The sequence below is a fragment of the Rana temporaria genome, chromosome 13 (genome assembly GCF_905171775.1).
Source record: "Rana temporaria chromosome 13, aRanTem1.1, whole genome shotgun sequence".
Classification (NCBI taxonomy): domain Eukaryota; kingdom Metazoa; phylum Chordata; class Amphibia; order Anura; family Ranidae; genus Rana; species Rana temporaria.
The window spans coordinates 65,156,132-65,172,079 of NC_053501.1; the positions used below are offsets into that span (position 1 = coordinate 65,156,132).

The following is a 15,948-nucleotide window of genomic DNA, read 5'->3' on the forward strand; positions in this document are numbered from 1 at the left end:
ACAATGGGAGTCTGGATCCGCCCGGTGCCTGGACTGACACCCGGTTCAGCGAACCGCTGAGAGCCTGAGACTGCTGCTACGCTCCCTTCACACCTCCGGGGCTCCAATGAGCGTTGTATTTTAGGTACAGTGCCTTGAAAAAGTATTAATACCCCTTGAAATTTTCTATATTTTGTTATGTTACACCAAAAATTTAAATGTATTTTATTGGGATTGTATGTGATGGACCAACTCAAAGTGGCACATAACTGTGAATTGGAAGGAAAATTTTATAAATGGTTTTCCACATTTTTTACAAATAATTATCTGAAAAGTGTGACATTTGTATTCAGCCCCCCTGAGTCAATACTTTTGTAGAACCACCTTTTGCTGCAATTACAGCTGCAAGTCTTTTTGGGGATGTCTCTACAAGTTTTAAACATCTAGAGAGTGACATTTTTGCCCATTCTTCTTTGCAAAATAGCTCAAGCTCTGTCTGATTGATGGAGAGTGTCTGTTAACAGCAGCTTTCAAGTCCATCCATCTTTCCCATCAACTCTGACCAGCTTTCCTGTCCCTGCATAGGAAAATGGTGTGTTCAGGGCAGGGGTCTGCAAACTTTCTAACGAGGGGGGCCAGTTTACTGTCCTTCGAACTTTAAGGGGGCCAGATTGTTGCGATTAGGAGTAGAAAAGGTCCCCACGTCAGTGGGAGGAATTTGTGCACCATCATTGGTCCCAATTGTTAGTGTCATTGGGAGGAATTGTTCCACATCGTCGGTGTCATTGGGCCCTATTGTTGGTGTTATTGGGTGTAATTGTGCCCCATTGTTGGTATTACAGGGGAGAAATTATGCCCTGAGGGCCGGATAAAAGCAAACAAAGGGCCACATCCCCGGGCCGCAGTTTGGAAACCACTGGTTCAGGGTGATGTGCAGTTTTAGTTTTCCACCATACATAGCTATTTGCTTTAAGGCCTAAAAGCAAACCTTTTTGGTCTCATTTAAACAGAGCACCTTCTTCCACATGTTTTCTGTATCTCCCACATGGCTTCTTATGACTTTCTTTCAACAATGGCTTTTTTCTTGCCACTCTTCCATAAAGGCCAGATTTGTGGAGTGCACGATTAATAGTTGTCCTGTGGACAGATTCTCTCACCTGAGCCGTGGATCTCTGCAGCTCCTCCAGAGTTACCATGGGTCTCTTGGCTGCTTCTCTGATTAATGCTCTCCTACTTCCATTTTCAGATGATGGATTGACCAGTGCTCTGTGAGATGTTCAAAGCTTGGGATATTTTTTTTATATCCTAAGCCTGCTTTACACTTCTCCACAACTTTATCCCTGACCTGTCTGGTGTGTTCCTTGGCATTCATGATGCTGTTTGTTCACTAAGGTTCTCTAACAAACCTCTGAGGGCTTTGCCGAACAGCTGTATTTATACTGAGATTAAATCACACACAGGTGGACTCTATTTACGAATTGGGTGACTTCTGAAGGCAATTGGTTCCACTAGATTTTAGTTAGGGGTATTAGAGTAAAGGGGGCTGAATACAAATGCACACCACACTTTTCAGATATTTATGTGTAAAATATTTTGAAAACCATTTATAATTTTTCTTCCTCCTCACAATTATGTGCCACTTTGTGTTTGTCTATAACATAAATTTCCAATAAAATACATTTACGTTTTTGGTTGTAACATGACAAAATGTGTACCGTATTTTCCGCCGTATAAGACGACTTTTGGCATGTAAAAAAAATGCCTTAAAACTCGGGGGTCGTCTTATACGCCGCGACATGTGTGTTCAGGCTGCGGGCATCCATTATTTAAAAGCCGCGCCTCCTTCTCCATGCTGCTCCGTGATTGGCGGAACACTAATTTCCCCAGCAGAGCCTCTGTTTCAGTGTTCTGCCTATCACGGATGCCTTCTCATCCTCGGTCTCGGACGAGAGGACATCTGTGATAGGCGGAACACTGAACAGAGGCTCTGCTGGGAAAATTATGTTCCGCCTATCACGGAACAGCATGGGGGAGGAGGCGGCGCGGCTTTTGAATAATGGACGCCCGCAGCCTGACAAACGGTACAAACAGGAGAAGGTAGGGAGATTGTGACAGTGAGGTCGGCAATGGCACAATGGGGCATGTGTAATGGCACAGTGGGGCATGTGTAATGGCACAGTGGGGCATGTGTAATGGCACAGTGGGGCATGTGTAATGGCACAGTGGGGCATGTGTAATGGCACAGTGGGGCATGTGTAATGGCACAGTGGGGCATGTGTAATGGCACAGTTAGATTTGAAAAAAGCCTGTTTCTGTCAGCGGTTGTTCTGGCTACCCCTCAGCTTCCAGACAGACTAGTAGGAAGGGGGTCGTCTTATACACTGAGTATTTTCCAAAACCAAAATTTTAGCTGGAAAATTAGGGGGTCATCTTATACGCCCAGTCGTCTTATACGGTAACATTTCAAGGGGTTTGATTACTTTTTCAAGGCACTGTATTGTAGGTATTTCTTGATTAATCTACGTTGGCAAGGTTGATTTTTTTTCCCAGCCAATTGCTAGGTTGTAATGTATATGTTTTTATCCTGTGTGATTTTACTTGGATGTAACACTGCTGTACTTTTTTATTATTTTAGGTCTTTGATCAGTACCTGAACTTTATTACTTTGGAGGATGACATGTTTGTGCTTTGCAACCAAAATAAAGAGCTTGTTTCATATAGAGGTACATTTATTAAGTCTTTGTGCTCATTTTCTTCCAAGCCACTGTTCACACCTGTGCGGCAGGAGAACACGCATCAAATCACACACATTCCTGCAGCGCATGTAAACATCTATCTTTATTGCAGATGTGCTGTGGTGCAGTTCCTTCTCAATGGCACCGCAAAAAAAACTGCCAATGTACGTGTGGTAAACCAAGCAGAACTCATGGTACTTTATTACCATGTGTTGTGATGTGATGCGTTAAAAAAAGGGTCATGCAATGATGAATAGGCTGCCTGCAATGCATGTTGACCTGTGTAAAAGCTTGCACTGGCTAGTGTTGTTGCTGCACTTAGATGCAAACTGGGGCTAATGGTTGTATATTTTAAAGGAGAAGTACAGCCTGAGCTTTTTAGGCTGGGCTCCCCCTAAGGGTCATAGGAGTGCAATTCATTTTGCACTCCTGTTACAAGTTTTCAGCAAAGAGCGGTCTGAAGTCCACTCTCCACTGACGTCACCAGGATCAGTCGAGGCAGCGCATCATCCAAACTTAGGAAGTCTGGATCCTCCAGCTGCCTGGACTGATGGCAGTCTTAGCCTTTCAGCGAGGCACTGAGACAGCCGCTCCCCGGCCCTCCACAGCTCAGCGCTCCAATGAGCGTGGGGGAGCAGAGCAGGAGAGATGCTGGCTGGAGGTGAGAGAACCGAGCCATTGGCTGTGTTCGGTGGCTCGGTTCTCAGTTAAGAGTGCGGCGGGGGACAGATGAAGCATTGGTTCGATGTTGCATCCACCTAGGTAAGTATGGTTAGGCAAAAAAATAACAATAACCCATACGTCTCTCTTTAACCCTTTTACTACCAGGTCCGTGCTCCGTACGGACCTAAAAACTGCCCGCAGGTGACCAGGTCTGTATGCCATACGGACCTCATATCTCCCTCTCCTTTAAGCTTATGGTCACTTTAATGAAAGCTGAAAACCTTCAGATTGTTAGAGATATTTTCACGTTCGATTTTCACCATTTTGCAAAAAGGCACAATGTTAAGATTTCAAATATTTGTTTTTTATTAACTCAATACAGGTTAAGCTTTTATATTTAGTAGGAATTTTGTAAAATTTGCTGTGCATTTATCTGCTAATCATTATTTTTTTTCTGTAAAAATATTGTTTTGATAAACATTTGTGCAAATATTGTAGGATCTTAGAAATCAGTAGCACCTTCTTTTTATTTTACTGGTCATGTGCTTTCAGAAAATATATGGTTTTGTGGTTCTTTTACAAACTTTGAAAGCTATAAGTAAAAAATAAAAAAGCAAAGGAAAAGTTGCAAAAATGGTCTAGCCACCTGAGGGTAAAAATAGAGCACAGGGCCTGGCAGCGAAAGGGTTAAGTGAAAGTTAAGGCTTAACTATACCTATTTTTAAATGTGTTTCCTCCCCCTCCTCCTACCTATCCTGCATAGCCTGTATAAAAAAAATCTGCATACATACCTTTTTAGTCCAGTGTGGTCACATGATCCCAACATCTCACGCTTCCCTGTGTCAGAAAGTGGCAGTTTCAGGGGAGAAGACAGAGCACTGACATTGAAAGGACCATGGAAACTAGCGAGTGACATCATGACTCTAAAAATTTAAAGTAGTTGTCGAGAGCTCCCTAACATAAGGGAGCCGGAATAGGTACAAGGAGAGAACATTTATAAAATTGTGGTAGTTAGCCTTACCACTTTAATGCTGGAATCTGAAAAACTGTGGTTAAATGTAATATTTAATATGCAATCCACACATCATGATATTTTATATAATATGTTTGCTTTGATCTTGTTTTAGCAAAAGTGTTTAGTTTCCTTACTTTCTGTCTTTTGTATAAGAATAGCCAAGTCTCGTATTTCTTTCCCCAGCACTGAATAGACCTGACATCACTGACACAGAGATGGAAACCATAATGGATACCATCGTTGACAGCCTCTTCTGCTTCTTTGTCACATTAGGTAAGTTTTCAAGAACAATATATACTTTCTGCTTTCATTTTTCTTTATCTGTACTTTGCAGTTCTAACTTGGGGGAGCTGTGAGAACCGAGCTATCGGCGGTGTTTGATCGCTCAGCTCTCAGTGCAAAGGCGCCGGGGGACAGAAAAAAATAAAAACCTGTACTTCTCTTTTAACAGAGAAGCATCACATGAATTTTATTTTAATGTCATACATTTTCTTTGGTTCAAGTGTATCAAATTATTTAATCAAAATGTTTGTGGCTGTTAACAGAGCTGATTTTACTTGGTTATTCTCACATCTAGGTGCGGTGCCTATTATAAGATGTGCAAGAGGCAATGCTGCAGAGATGGTGGCAGTGGTAAGAATGTTTGCATTATTTTCATTTGGCTGCTCTTGGTCTATTCAGAGACATTTACGAATAAATATGATTTGAGACCATTGACCGTTGTTGGGGCGCCTTGAGGACTGGAGCGGTGAAACTCTGGTCTATAGAGATGGGAAATGTTATTTGTTTTTAAACATTTCTTAGAACTCTCACATCAATTTTTTCAGTGCTTTCAGAGAACAAAGTACATGTAGTAGCTTGTCCCATATTCCTACAAGGTTTTTAGGCCTAGCTATGAGGTCAGACAAGGTTTCCCACTCTTACTTCCCTGCAGCCATCTGACAGAGTAGCTAATAAAGAAATAGCTGCATTGTTCGCCTGTCTTTTAGCACCAAGCATTTGCCCCAAGCAAGCAAATGTAGAGGGACAGGAGGCTGACATGCCATCCCTTTTGCATTCCCCTTGCTGTTGCTTGTCTCAGGCAAGTGCTTGGAGCTGGAGAAGAGCAGAGCTATAAATGGACCCTGGACAGCAGAACACTGAAACAAAAAATGAAGTTGGATTTCTCCTTTAAGATTGTGGAACAATTGTACATAATGTACATTCATATGTCCCTTATATGCAAAAGTCTGACCATTCCAGAATAGGAAAGATTGGGTATATAACAAGCAATACCAAAGAAGTGCCTTCTGAAAAAAAATAATGTGAAAAGAATGACAGTAGACTATATATGCAAGAGAGGAGGGCAGAAGGTATGACGAGAAGATACAGTTGTGCTCATAACTTTACATACCCTGGCAGAATTTATAATTTCTTGACCATTTTTTTTAGAGAATATGAATGATGACACAAAAACTTTTCTTTCACTCATGGTTAGTGTTTGGTTGATGCCATTTATTATCAATCAACTGTGTTTACTTTTTTTTAAATCATAATGACAACAGAAACTACCCAAATAACCCTGATCAAAAGTTTACATACCCCAGTTCTTACTACTGTGTATTGCCCACTTTAACATCAGCTTTAAGTCTTTTGTGATATTTGTGGATGAGGCTCTTTATCTTCTCAGATGGTAAAGCTGCCAGTTCCTCTTGGCAAAAAGCCTCCAGTTCCTGTAAATTCTTGGGCTGTCTTGCATGAACTGAATTTTTGAGATCTCCCCAGAGTGGCTCAATGATATTGAGGTCAGGAGACTGAGATGACCACTCCAGAACCTTCACTTTATTCTGCTGTAGCCAATGACGGGTTGACTTGGCCTTGTGTTTTGGACCATTGTCATGTTGGAATGTCCAAGTACGTCCCATGCGCAGCTTCCTGGCTGATGAATGCAAATGTTCCTCCAGTATTTTTTGATAACATACTGCATTCATCTTGCAAATAAATTTGACCAAATTTCCTGTGCCTTTTTGTAGCTCACACATCCCCAAAACATCAGCGATCCACCTCCATGTTTCACAGTAGGAATGGTGTACCTTTCATCATAGGCCTTGTTGACTCTTCTCCAAATGTAGCCTTTATGGTTGTGGCCAAAAAGCTAAATTTTGGTCTCATCACTCCAAATTACTTTTTGCCAGAAGGTTTGAGGCTTGTCTCTGTGCTGTTTGGCGTATTGTAAGCAGGATACTTTGTGGCATTTGCATAGTAATGGCTTTCTTCTGGCGACTCGACCATGCAGCCCATCTTTTTCAAGTGCCTCCTTCTTGTGCATCTTGAAACGGCCACACCACATGTTTTCAGAGAGTCCTGTATTTCACCTGAAGTTATTTGTGGGTTTTTCTTTGCATCCCAAACAATTTTTCTGGCAGTTGTGGCTAAATTTTAGTTGGTCTACCTGACCGTGGTTTGGTTTCAACAGACCCCCTCATTTTCCACTTCTTGATTAGAGTTTGAACACTGCTGATTGGCATTCTCAATTCCTTGGATATTTTTATATCTCTTTACTGTTTTATACAGTTCAACTACCTTTTCCCGCAGATCCCTCAACAATTCTTTTGCTTTCCCCATGACTCAAAATCCACAAACCTCAGTGCAGCACTGGATGAAAGATGCAAGGGTCTGCCAGGAGTCCAGAAACTCATTGACCTTTTATACACACTAATTACAAGCAAGTAGATCACAGGTGAGGATGGTTACCTTTTAATAGCCATTCAAACCCCGTTGTGTCAACTTGTGTGCATGTTATCAGGCCAAAATCACCAGGGTATGTAAACTTTTGATCAGGGTCATTTGGGTAGTTTCTGTTGTCATTATGATTTAAAAAGAGTAAACACAGTTGGTTGATAATAAATAGCTTCAGCCGAACACTAACCATGAGTGAAAGAATTTTTTTTTTTTTTTTTTTTGTGTTTATCATTTATATTCTCTGAAAAAAGAAATCATAAATTCTTCCAGGGTATGTAAACTTTATGAGCACAACTGTATATTGCCTAAATTGGAGAACATTTAGGGCCAGTTCACACCAGATGCAGTATTGCATGCTTTTTTTTCCTGCACTAAAAATGCATGCACAGTGTTTTACATGTATTCCTATGGCTCTAATTCACACGTTTGGATAAAACATCTTTTTGCCAAGATCTGTCAACCCTGGCAGGCACTATATATTGTCTTTCGCTAGCCAGCCTTAAAGTGGAGGTTCCCCTAAAAATAAACTTTTAACATTGCATTTTCCCACATTAATGACAATTAGAATCGGCTGGTTTTATTAAAAAAAAACGTCCTTGCGTACCGTTTGCTATATGCGTTCTCACCGGGTATGATGGTGGGGCTGGGTGTTCCTAATTGATGGACAGGCATCCGACCGACGCATACATCGCGTCACGAGATGCCGAAAGAAGCCGAACCTCGGTGTGCATGCGCCGTATAGAGCCGCACCGACGTTCGGCTTCTTTCGGCATCTCGTGACGCGATGTATGCGTTGGTCGGATGCCTGTCCATCAATTAGGAACGCCCAGCCCCACCATCATTGGAAAATGCAATGTTAAAAGTTTAATATTAGGGGAACCTCCACTTTAAGATGACTTTAGGTGTTAGTGACTGGTCAAATGTGCATGCAAATGGTATTGTCTTGCGCTGTTTTCTGGGCACTTTTTTTTTCATGAACCTCTGGTTAAAGTGTTACTAAACCCACATCATAAAAAAATATCAATAATTGATGTATTACATGCTGTTCAAACTCACTCAGTCACTATGGGATTTGTTTTCTGCATTCTGCACAAAACCTGGTTGATCCGGCCGTTCTTTATTTCCATCTTCTATTCATGTCCCCAATTCAGCTGGGGATTTTGCAGCTGTGGTGGCAACTCTGCACATACTCGGTTTTTAGAGAGTTTCTATGCTTAGCATTTTCTTTCCTATCACATCTGAGCAGGCCATGTGACTATTTACACAGTGGTAAATGACAACCCAACCCCCCCCCCCCCCTGCTCCTCCATGCCCACTAACCAGCTAAACAATGGTTGGGAGAGGGGGGGATGTTACATTACATTATATAAGATTAATGGAGGCTTTACCTCCCTCGTATTCTAAGACACAGGCTGGAGGGGTGTGACACAGCCTGTGACTGGGAGAAGTCCGCCACACTATGATGTTGCTAAAAATAATATATATATATTTGACAGTTTAACAGATTTTTTGCTATTATTTATTTTTACTCTGTATTCCAAATACTGCTTTTTCATTCTGAACACGTGACCAGCAGCAGGGGACTAGAAGCTCCTCCTGCTTATGTTTCCCTGCAGACAGGCTGGGAAAGAGCTGGGTTATGTGACAGCTGTATATCCATTAGGAAAAATGTACTTGGATGTTTTGATTTTATTTTAATTAAAATATTACAGTGCCATCATCCATATACAGAAGTAGAAGGGGCCATTTTAAGTAAACGGCATGTGTTTAGTATCACTTTAACCCTTATATTGGTCAGTATTCTCACAGGTATCACAAGAGGTGCTAGAATTTGTTGATGCACTTGTTGTTATTTGATTGTGTTAACATGCCGACTCCTTTGTGCACTTTGGGTCAGTTTTTTATTTTTAACTTTCTCTTTTAGAAATTGGATAAGAAACTACGTGAAAATCTTCGGGATGCCAGAAATAGCCTGTTTACTGGAGACAATCTTGGAGCTGGACAATTTAGGTAACCGTTATGATGCTGCATTTCTCACATGTCACAAATAACTAGTTCAGGTTTACCTCTAGGTAAAACTGTGTTTTGTTATTGTTTTGGGTGTTTATTGCTATTTTTGCCTCCTTGCGGAGATTCACCACTCTGTACTGGTGACTGAACCATTGTCACCTGGAAATAAAGTGAGAGGAAATCCAAAATTTCAGAGTAAATGATAAGTGAAAATATTCCAGTGGGAACACCTTTTTCAGGTACACCTCGCTAAGAGGGAAGTTTCCCTCACTTTTGGTGGTTTCCTTTACATTTACAATGGATAAAAAAAAGTTTACACACCCCTGTTAAAATGTCGGGTTTCTGTGATGTAAAAAAATGAGACAAGGATAAATAATTTCAATAATTTTTCCACCTTTTAATGTACCTATATACTGTACACCTCAATTGAAAAACAAACTGAAATATTTTAGGGGGGGGAATAAAAAAAATAATGTGGTTGCATAAGTGTGCACACCCTCTTCTAACTGGGGTTGTAGCTGTGTTCAGAATTAAGCAATCGCATTCAAACTCATGTTAAATTGGAGTCAGTACACACCTGCCATCATTTAACGTGCCTCTGATTAATCCCAAATAAAGTTCAGCTGTTCTAGTAGGTCTTTCCTGACATGTTCTTAGTCGCATCTTACAGCAAAAGCCATGGTCCGCAGAGAGCTTCCAAAGCATTAGAGGGATCTCATTGTTAAATGGTATCAGTCAGGAGAAGGGTACAAAATAATTTTCAAGGCATTGGATATACCATGGAACACAGTCAAGACAGTCATCGTTAAGTGGAGAAAATATGGCACAACAGTGACATCACCAAGAACTGGACGTCCCTCCAAAATTGATTAAGAGACAAGAAGAACACTGGTCAGGGAGGCAGCCAAGAGGCCTACAGCAACAGTAAATGAGCTGCATGAATATCTGGCTAGTACTGGCTGTGTGGTACAACAATCTACTGTTTCTTTATCGTACATCACAGGACACAGAGCGGCATATTCATTACTATGTGGGTTATATGGAGTACCGTCAGGTGATGGACACTGGCAATCTCAAACAGGAAGTCCCCTCCCTATATAACCCCCTCCCATAGGAGGAGTACCTCAGTTTTTTCGCCAGTGTCTTAGGTGTTGGTCACGGAATAGCTTGCCTCCATATCCTTGGGATCAAGGCGGGCTAACCGGATCTGTCCAGAGTGCCTCAGTGCCGAAGTGGACAGTACCCGGGCCCCAAATCCGTGGGGTTTTTGCCTATAATGCCCTCTCTGGAGGGCTGGACCCTGGGCCCAGGGCTCACAGCTTTTTCTAAAGCCAAGAGTTCCCTGTTTGCCAGAGGTGCTATATAGGTCCAGGACAGCGGTTCCTTCCAGGACCCCAGTGCCTGAAGGTCTACTACACTTCCCACGGAGATGGGAGAAGATTGGACTATGTTTGATTACAAACGTCCTGCGGCATGGAGCAGGTAAGTGGGGAGCCTGCGGAACTTGGTTCGACTGCGGGCTTCCCAAGGGGGATCAAAAGGGGGGGCAGCCTAAGTATGCTCTGCATGGGCACCGTGGTCACTATGTCTGTTAGTGGACAGGATGATCTATTTTGTTCCTCCCCATTTCTGGCCCCCTGTCCAAGTAATCTTTTTCTGGCTACCTGCTGCTCTGCTGGTCATACAGGGTCTGGGAAGAGACCTCTGGGCTAAAGCAACTGAGTCCTGTAGAGTCTCTATTGCAGCCTACCTGTCCGGGGGTTCAAACTTGCCGCCCTGCAGCGCATCCTCTCTCCCAGCTCTGTGGGCGTCTGGCGTCTCCATGTGTCTCTCTCCCCTCCCTGTCGCGCGCGGGCGCGGGCACGCAAGAAATAAGAGAAATTCGCGCCGTCGGGAGAAGGGGGAGGGCGGGAGCACGCAGGAAGAGGCGTGCCTCGCCTCTGTTAAGGACGACAGGGTGCGCACGTAGATCAGTCTGAAGCTGATCTGGAGGAGAGAGGACACAGAGCGGCACTCCGGCGACCCCCGGTGGCAAGAAAGGGGTAGTACATCATAGGCTTAGCCTATTGTTTCTTATTAAGCCAAAAATTCCCCTTTGTCAGCAGGTTAAAGGGCTGGAAAAGATATTGGTGGGGCCGTAAAAAAAAAAAAAGTAGAATATAAATACTTTCTAATGTAAAGGAACATAATAGCATATTGAAAAAAAAAAAAAAAAAATTTTCCTTTATATTTGATTCGGCCTCACCAGGGTTTTTGGACATTAGTAATCCTGTTGTTCCCTAAACCTTTCAAAAAATTATTCCTAGCTGCGTACAGTTAGTTGTTGCAGGCTAAGGACCTCGGTTTTGTACCATGGCACCCAAAGGCTCAGGATCAAGGGGGTCTAAGAATATCAAAAAGCAAAAGGGTTCCCCCTCGGATTCTGAGGATACGAGTCAGGCTATGCCTGTACTCTCCCCACCTGTTAACCCAGTTGTGGCCGCCTTGGTTGAGCCAATAGGGGGGTCTGGTGCGGCGGCTGGCCCAGATCCACCCAACCCTGTGTTCGTCACAGAGGAAAAACTAGCTACCGCATTAGAAGGGCTAGAGAAAAGATTGGCAGCTATGTTCACTAAATCTTTACCAGGCAAGAAGCGGACTAGGTCCCCTTCGCCAAAATGTGTATCCTCGGATGCTGAAGTGGTTTCGCTGGAGGAATCAGAATTTCAGGAGGACCTATTGGACGAGAACCCAGAGGGTTCAGAAATTGAGGAATCTACTATTGAGGAACCATTCTCAGCCTCCCAAGCGGAGAGCCTGTGGGTCCAGTCTTTGACGGACATGGTACACTCAGCATTTAACCTGCCTTTACCGGAGCTCCGGAGTCCGGCAGTTTCCTCTTTGGGCTCCTTAAAGGCGCCCTTGAATAGCGCAGTTTTTCCAGTCCATCCGCTATTAGAGGAGCTAATTTTTCAAGATTGGGTACGACCAGACAGAATTTTTTTGCCGCCTAAAAAATTTTCTGTTATCTACCCGTTGGAGGAGAAGTTTGCCAAAAAATGGGCGCTCCCGGCTGTGGATGCTGCCATCTCCTGTGTAAATAAATCACTAACTTGCCCGGTAGAAAACATACAGATGTTTAAGGACCCGTTTGATAAACGGTTGGAAACTCTTTTAAAAGCTTCCTTTTCCACGGCAGGGGCAGTGGTACAGCCAGCGGTGGCTGCTATAGGAGTCTGTCAGGCTTTAAAGGATCAGACTAAACAGATGCTTAAGGACATCCCTGCCCAACAGGCAGAAGAGCTGTCCGATATACCCAGAGCTCTATGCTTTGCAGTGGATGCTATAAAAGATTCCATTCAGCAGGCGTCTCGTTTATCACTATTTTTAGTGCATATGAGAAGACTCTTATGGTTAAAGAACTGGGCGGCCGAGCCCCCATGCAAAAAGCTTTTGGCAGGTTTCCCTTTCCATGGAGGTCGACTCTTCGGAGAAGATCTGGATAAATACATTCAGACTATCTCAAGTGGCAAAAGTACCCTTTTGCCAGTCAAGAAGAGATTTCGGGGTCCTACATTTAAGAGGCAACTCTCCCCTGTGCCAGGGCCCTCTAATTCCAGGCAGTATCGACGGCCTCCTGCGCGATCAAACTTTAAATCGCAGGGACAGGCCCCGGGAGGCAAAAAGCCTTGGTATCGCAAGCCAGCAAAGCCTGCCCCTAAATCTGCCTTATGAAGGGACGCCCCCACCCACGAGGATAGGGGGAAGGCTTCGTTTCTTTTCAAAGATCTGGGAAGCCAACATCCCCGACAGATGGGTCCGATCTTCTGTGGCCACAGGCTACAGATTAGAGTTTCTAAAGTTTCCTCCTCCTCATTATCAGGAATCAAGAATTCCAAACGATCCAGCAAAGAGGTCCCCCTTTTTGGCGGCATTGGATCGTCTGATGTATCAAGGCGTGATAGTAGAAGTACCAGTCCAAGAGCAAGGGCTAGGTTTCTACTCCAATCTATTTGTCGTGCCAAAGCCCAACGGCGATGTCAGGCCAATTTTGGACCTAAAGAATTTAAACATTTATCTAAAGGTTCAGTCGTTCCGGATGGAGTCTGTTCGGTCAGCAGCCGCCGCGCTCCAGAAAGGGGATTTTCTGGCCTCCATAGACATAAAGGATGCTTACCTTCATATACCGATCTTTCAGCCACATCAGAGATTTTTACGTTTCTCAGTGGCTCAGCGTCACTTACAATTTGTGGCGCTTCCTTTCGGGCTGGCTACGGCCCCCCGGGTGTTCACGAAGGTTCTAGCTCCAATATTAGCCAGTCTAAGAATCCAAGGGGTCACGGTCCTAGCATATTTGGACGACCTCTTGATCATAGACCACTCATCTCCTTGTTTGGAGCGAGCGGTTGTCCTCACGGTTCAGATCCTCGAGAGGTTCGGCTGGGTCATAAACCGAGAAAAATCAGCATTTCAACCCACAAAACAGTTGGAATATCTCGGCATGAGGTTAGACACAGCTCAGCAAAAGGTATTTCTACCCCTGGTAAAGGTCAAGGCTATCAAAGAATTGATTCAGCTGGTTCTAAGCAAAAGAGAACCAACTATTCGCCTATGTATGCGTTTACTAGGCAAGCTAGTGGCCACGTTCGAGGCGGTACCTTACGCTCAGAGCCACACTCGCATCCTACAGGCAGCCATTCTGGCAGCTTGGAGCAAGAAGGCGCAGGCCTTGGAGTTTCCGTTGCCACTATCAGCAAGAGTCCGACAAAGTCTGTGCTGGTGGTTAAACCCTCAGAATCTGCTAAAGGGAAGATCTTTCAGTCCCATAGCCTGGAAAATAGTGACCACAGATGCCAGCCTAAAGGGCTGGGGAGCGGTCTTGGATGGTTGCACTCGCCAAGGTACTTGGGCACAGGCGGAGAGACAGTTGCCCATCAACATCTTGGAGCTCAGAGCTGCCCGGCTGGCCCTCGAGGCTTGGACATCCAAGTTACAGGGGTTCCCGGTGAGGATTCAATCGGACAATGCCACGGCTGTAGCATATATAAATCACCAAGGGGGAACCAAAAGTCAATCAGCTCAGAGAGAGGTGAGCTCGATTTTCCTGTGGGCAGAGGCTCATGTGCCCTGCATATCGGCAATTTTCATTCCCGGGGTGGACAACTTGCAAGCGGACTTCTTGAGTCGTCAGTCTCTGTCTCCAGGGGAGTGGTCTCTGCACCCTGAAATTTTTCAGATAATCTGCCAGAGGTGGGGAATACCGGACGTGGACGTCATGGCATCAAGATTCAACAAAAAACTAAACAGGTTCATGTCCCGTACTCGGGACCCTATGGCCTGCGGAACCGACGCGTTGGTTTGTCCCTGGCATCAGTTCAAGCTGCTATATGCCTTTCCCCCGCTACAATTGCTACCCCGCCTGTTACGCAGGATCAGGGTGGAGCACAAACCAGTCATCCTGGTAGCTCCAGCATGGCCCAGGAGGGCATGGTACTCACTAATCCTGAGGATGGCAGTGGGAGAACCTTGGACGCTTCCTCTACGGCCAGACCTACTCTCACAAGGCCCGATCCTACACCCTGCATTGCGGCGTCTAAATTTGACGGCCTGGCGGCTGAATCCCTGATTCTCAGTAGTAGAGGCCGTTCTAGGCAGATAATCTCTACCCTGATCAGGATTAGAAGGCCGGTCTCCAGGGTGATTTGTTGCAGGGTCCGGGAAGCCTATGTAGACTGGTATGTATCGAAGAAATAGCTTGCCCTGCAAGTATACCATTGACCAAGTGTTAAGTTTTCTCCAGCTAGGAGTGGTGGACTCCCACTCACTGGTTGAGACCTTCTTACAGAGGGTCTTGCGTATTAATCCTCCGGGTATGTCACCACTTGCCGTGGGACTTGGATCTAGTTCGGTCAACTCTGCAGGAACAACCTTTTGAGTCGTTGGCTGAAATTCCTGTGATTTGGCTATCAAGGAAGCTGGGATTTCTGGTTGCCATAGTTTCAGCCAAAAGAGAGCAGAAATAGCAGCCTTATCTTATAAGGAGCTATATCTTATTTTTCTCACAAGGACGAGGTGGTCCTCCATCCTCATCCTCCCTTTCTACCAAAGGTTATATCCAGTTCTTACCTAAACCAGGATTTGGTGCTATCATCCTTCTTCCGAAACCTACTTCCAGAAGGAAGGGTTGCTGCATACCTTGGGTATTGTCAGGGCCATAAAGGCCTATCTTAGAGCTACAGAGAAGTTTCGGGAAACAGATGTGTTGTTCATTTTTGCCAGATGGGCCAAGAAGGGGCAGGCAGCTGCAAAATCCATCCTCTCGAGAGGAATGAAACTATTAATTACTCAGGCCTACAGCTTGAAAGGACTGCCTCGTCCGTTGCCAGTAAGAGCTCTTTCTACCAGGGCCATGGGCGCCTCCTTGGACAGCACACCATCAGTTCCCTATGGCTCAAGTATGCAAGGCGGCAACCTTTTCTTTAGTCCACACGTGTTCTAAATCAGACCGGTTGGACGTAAGAGAGAATACTGATACAGCCTTTTTTGGCAGGAACTGCTGCAGGCTGCATTTTTTAAGACCCTCAGTATCGGGGGCACCCTTGAGTTAAAAAATTTAAATTTTATTTCTCGACTAAGTTGGATTTATTATTATTATTTGAGTTTATCTCGGAATTAAATCCTTGGGAAAATGTCTCCCTCCCCTCATTAAAGCATTGCTTTGGGACATCCCACATAGTAATGAATATGCCGCTCTGTGTCCCGTGATGTACGATAAAGAAAAAGGGATTTTTAAATACAGCTTACCTGTAAAATCCTTTTCTTGGAGTACATCACGGGACACAGAGC

General features: G+C 44.3%; 1 protein-coding gene across 2 annotated transcripts in view; it reads left to right on the top strand.

Moving 5' to 3' along the window:
• SCFD1 (sec1 family domain containing 1) overlaps positions 1-15,948 on the top strand; it is a 183,273-nt gene that overhangs the window by 30,072 nt on the left and 137,253 nt on the right. For both annotated transcript variants that reach the window (XM_040332180.1, XM_040332181.1), the window contains exons 6-9: positions 2,615-2,702; positions 4,576-4,665; positions 4,970-5,025; positions 9,038-9,123. In XM_040332180.1, the coding sequence (XP_040188114.1) occupies positions 2,615-2,702; positions 4,576-4,665; positions 4,970-5,025; positions 9,038-9,123 (320 nt within the window). The remainder of the gene's footprint in view (positions 1-2,614; positions 2,703-4,575; positions 4,666-4,969; positions 5,026-9,037; positions 9,124-15,948) is intronic.